The sequence below is a fragment of the Chinchilla lanigera genome, unplaced genomic scaffold (assembly GCF_000276665.1).
Source record: "Chinchilla lanigera isolate Chin_1 unplaced genomic scaffold, ChiLan1.0 scaffold00013, whole genome shotgun sequence".
NCBI lineage: Eukaryota > Metazoa > Chordata > Mammalia > Rodentia > Chinchillidae > Chinchilla > Chinchilla lanigera.
The window spans coordinates 22490069-22495087 of NW_004955414.1; the positions used below are offsets into that span (position 1 = coordinate 22490069).

The 5019-nt window shown below is 37.2% G+C and overlaps 1 protein-coding gene across 1 annotated transcript; it reads right to left on the reverse strand.

The window, feature by feature from the left end:
• Positions 1 to 2892: 2892 nt before the first annotated feature.
• Positions 2893 to 3840, reverse strand: LOC102003118 (olfactory receptor 2AG1-like). The gene has a single exon (XM_005380176.2). It carries the CDS (start codon positions 3838 to 3840, stop codon positions 2893 to 2895), a length of 948 nt encoding a protein of 315 aa, XP_005380233.1.
• Positions 3841 to 5019: the final 1179 nt, after the last annotated feature.

Consider the following 5019-nt stretch of genomic DNA (forward strand, 5'->3'; position numbering starts at 1 on the left):
ACCTAGTTTGTCAGTGGGGAAGAATTCACAGAAGAACTTATTTTGCAGCAATCTTGCACCACCTCTTTTGTTCTTTTTTTTTTTTTTTAGTTACTTTATTATCACATGACAATTATGGTAGAAAAAAGATCATCAAAATATATCAATAAGATATGTAAAAGATAACACTATTCTAACAGTATGGTACAGTTTTGATTACACACAAACACTACTGCATGAAATATTTTTTATTATAACATATTCGTACTTAAATTGCAGAAGTTTTCAACTTTAATATAAGAGGGATATGATAACAATAAAAAACCGAAGTCAGATAATGACCATTTTTTAAGTTAGAAAAGAAGTTTGAGTGCCTAATATATACCAGGGATTTTTTGAATGGTGTTGTCACATGATATGCAGGGAAGGTAATGTGACCACGGGTAAGGAAGGACTCAGCCTCAAAATTGTCCAGTCCAGAGCTTATAGGACAATTTAATTCACAAAAGCTTCAGTGGTCTGTAATTTGTGGTAGAGAAGAAATTTTAAGAGATAGGATTTTTTCCACAGTAGAAAAAAATTCTTATCTTTTCCTTTGAATGTTAAGCAATTTATTGCATGTGTGTAAGTATCTTTTGCTCAGTAAAAGAAATGTGCTTATCTCCTCTTGAATTATCAGTGATTTGTTGCATGTTTGTAAGTACTGTTTTCAGAGGTCAATGTATGAGTCTTCCTTCCATGTATAAGGTTTTCTTCTCACCTTTGAACTTTTGAAGAGTCTTTTATTACAGAGTACCCTAAAGCTGAAAGACCATCTGCAGTAGTTTTTTTGTAGAGTTTTACTGAAACAATATTAAACAAATTTAAAAGAAATGTGGACTAACACTTTTTCATGGATAAATTTCAGGATATGCAATTATAGACAATCGTATCTTTTCACGTTTAGGCTGGTGCATAATTTGTGAAAGCAAATCGAATTGACATACAGACTCAATTCACAAATTGGACATTAGTAATTAAATTATGTTTCTGTGCAGAAAAAATTTTACATATATTTTTGTTCAGTCCTGAAAAATATTTTCTTAAGTCCATAAAATTTGCCTTGCTTTATCCACTTACCTATGTATCTTTTCTTTCTGTGTATGTTTGTCTTCTACTTACACAAGCTTCTAAACCTCTGGATCTCAGAGGTATAAAAGTTAATGTCACTAGTATTAACAACGTCACTAGGATTATATATAGTGCAAAATTATATTTTATTAAAAATTATGTAACAATTTTACATAATTTTATTGGATAGGATAACTACATATGTATTTGAACTGCATCAATACATTTTTCTAATCAGATGTTCTTTGTAATGCTAACTCCTCCTATGACAAAAATGTGTTCATTCTCTTCTATCTTTCAACACTGCAATTTTTGTGACTTTCTCAGTGCTATCCACAATATTGCCATTTTCTTAGGGTTTAAAACTTAAAATCATGAGTTACTGTTTACCTCTCCTTTTTTCCCCCTCACATTCTAGAAGACTTACACTGAGTCACTCATACTTGGAATTCTCCCATGTATTTGCTGTTACCTGTTGACCCTCTCTAAAAGCTCCTCTCTCTTGTTCATAATCAAGACTTTATGTTGGGACCTCAGTAATCATCATCTGCATTGTCTTTTTTCCACTTTATTACTCATCTTTTAGGGATAAATTCTCCAGCTAAGTAAATTATTGAAGCATCCCATTCACCTTTTTATTTTTTGTTGCTTAGCATCAAGAACTTTCAATAGTTGTATTCTCCATTTTCTACTGCAGCACTATTTTGCTTAACTGTGTACCATAACTTTTGGTGCATTGTGTTTCAATTTTAGATTTATCTCTAAATAGTTTTTCAATTTTCTTTTCAATTTGTTTTTGATCCTTTGAGTTTTCAGGAGTATCATGTTTAATCTTCATGTATTTTTTATCTAATTTTTTTGAAGATTTTTCTTGTCATTGATTTATTTATACATTTATGCTTTCAGGGACATAAAAGATACTTGATGTAACCTATATCTTCTTAAATTTAGTGTTATGGTTTGTGTCTGGATGTCCTCCCAAAGCCTCACACAGTCGTGGGTGCAGGTTTTTAGAGTTTATAATTGATTCGTGGGTATGAGCACTACACCCGCCCTGGGGCAGATAGTTTGCATATGTAAGGGGGAGAAAGAGACTGCTTGCCACCACTCCCCCGTTTTTGCTGTTGTTGGTTTGCTGTTTTCTGCCACCATGAACTGTTGCCTTCTGCCATGTGCCACTCTGCCTTGAAGCTAGCCAAGTAGGGACTGAGACCTCTACAAACTGTAAGCTAAATAAACCTTTCCTTCTTTAATCCTGGGTGTCAGGTATTTTGTCTCAGCAATGAAAGAAAAGTAACCAAGACATTTAGTAAGCCTTGTTTTGTGACCCTATCATGTAATCAATTTGTTTTGAAGAATGTTTTGTATGCACTCAAGAATTTTTTTAAAGAATGGAAGAAGGAATTTAAGAGTAGAATTTTTGCAAGAATAATACCTAAGCAGGTACACATTCAAGATGAGAAATAGAGAAAAATCTGAAGACAGTAAATAGTAATGTTAAATAGTATGAACCACATCTTATAAAACATAGATTTAAAGAATATTTGACAAACATATTTACATTTCTGTACTTCTGTATTAGAAGACACATTTTCTCCTATATTAGTTTTGTGATAAGAATTTGATGTGTAAGAGAACTCTTTTTTTGTTTTGTTTTTTTTGTTTTTTTTGTTTTTTCTCCAGTACCGGGAACCGAACTCACGACCTTGCGCGTGCCAGGCAGGCGCTTTTGCCGCTGAGCTAAACCCCCAGCCCCAAGAGAACTCTTTTGACTTTGAGCAGGAATTAATTTTGGAGATCTACCTAGAGGGTAGGATGTTTTTGCCCCATATATTTTCCCAAGACCCTTCTCAAAGCCCTCATGACCTCCTTATTCCTGAGACTATAAATGAGTGGGTTCAGGGCTGGGGTGACAATTGTGTAGAAAGCAGAGGTGATGTTGTCCTGTTTGGGACTGTGGAAGGAACCGGGTAGGACGTACATGAGTGTAGCTGCTCCATAAAACATACCTACCACAGTGAGGTGGGAAGAGCAAGTGACAAGAGCTTTCTTCCTCCCATCCTTTGAGGGCATCTGTAGCACAGTGAAGAGAATTAATGTGTAGGAGGCAACTATGACAACAAGAGGGGGAATCAGGAAGGTTACACCCATCACATAAACCATGAGCTTATATCTGGAGGTGTCTGCACAGGCCAGCTTCAGCAAGGGTAAAATCTCACACAGCAGGTGTCTGATCTTCCGGGCTTTGCAGAAGGGATAGTGCATGGTATATACAGTATATCCCAGGGCACTGAGGGATGCCAGGATCCAGGATGAGGCCACCATGAACCAGCAGACTCTAGGTCTCATGAAGATCATGTAGTTCAGAGGGTGACAAATGGCCACATACCTGTCATAGGCCATGAAGGCCAGTAGGAGGTCCTCTGCACCCCCCAGTGTCAGTGCCAGGAACATCTGCAGGGCACAGCCTCCAAAGGAGATGCTGTTTTCTCTGTGCAGGAAATCCATGAGGGCCTTAGGAGTGACAACCGATGTGAACAGGAGGTCCATGAGAGACAGCTGCCCAAGCAGGAGGTACATGGGCACGTGGAGCCGGACATCCACTGTGATGACCAGGAGCAGCAGGCCATTGCCGACCAGTGCCAACATGTACAGGGCTGTGATTGTGGCACAGAGCAGTTCAGGAGACCCACTGTCCTTCAGGATCCCCACCAAGATGAAGCTACTTCCTAAGGTGGAGTTGAGCTCCATTCTGTATGGTTTCTTTAGCTGCCTGGAACCAGATGGATTCTCAGTAAAGATGTTAATTTTCTTACATAAGAAGCCCCTAGAATACCCAATATTGAATCCATGAGGTGTTATATTTTATATTAGAAATTGAGTTCTTTTTTTGATTTCTGCCTCTTAATTTATCTTAATAAAAATTCATCTAAATTTAATTGATACAAGAGTAATAGCTAAACATTAAGAGATCACTACATGAAATTTTACTGAGGACATTAAACCTGAACAACTGTATATCCAGAAAGATGAAATCAAATCTTTGTTAATGTTAAAGAAGCATTCTGACATACATGTACTTGTCTAATCTTTTAGCAATAAGGTAATGTCAGAATGATATTTTAAATAGCCAGTTAGTATTCTGTGTAAACCGGTTTTCAAAGGACATGCCAAACTGGCACAGAAATATGAGTTATCTAAAACAATTCCATTTCTTTTTCCATTTGCCCTAAATCTACATTTGTTTGTGGCATTCAAAGCTATGGACACAAGCCTCATTAGAAGCACTTGAGTTTGTTTGTTTCCCTTGGTCATCCCTGTATTCTCCATGAACCTGAGAGAGAGGGTTCTGGAGTTTCTAAAACTAGACCATGTTGTGTTTCAGGTGTTGCTTTTAGAGCTAAACTTTTAGGCTGCTAAACATGATTTTAAACACAGTATGATACAAGGGGTGCCCAGAAGATCTCAGAAATATAATAGAAAAATCCACGTCTTAAGGATGAGGGTTTGTTTGGGAGAAATGATGCAAAGCAGCTAAAGAACACCTACAGCATGTCATAATCAGGACTGGTAACCTTATCTTTTCTGCCTTTGACCCAGATATTCACTCTTCCTTCTGGAATTCCAGAGCATTTGTGTTCCATTCCTGCGAGAAGGACCATAGGGATTTGGAAGAAGCACTTGCTTTGTGGAAATCACCTGATATTACAGGGTTCCCAGCCCCACGCAGAAGCCAACAGAGGCAAGAGCCTAAGACTGATAGGAGACAGTATCAGGAATCGTGGAATGGGACAGATGAAGCAAGCCCAGAGCATGCAGTTAAAGATTAGAAAATTAAACATTCTTTCATAACAATTTTATCTATATCAAGGAACATAGATTTTAACATTTCATTGCTTTCCGTGGGCCTCTTATATGGCACTTTGGGGC

What these genes read in the sequence shown, in the direction of transcription:
- LOC102003118 (XM_005380176.2), bottom strand. Translation starts at nt 3,840, where the DNA reads ATGGAGCTCAACTCCACCTTAGGAAGTAGCTTCATCTTGGTGGGGATC.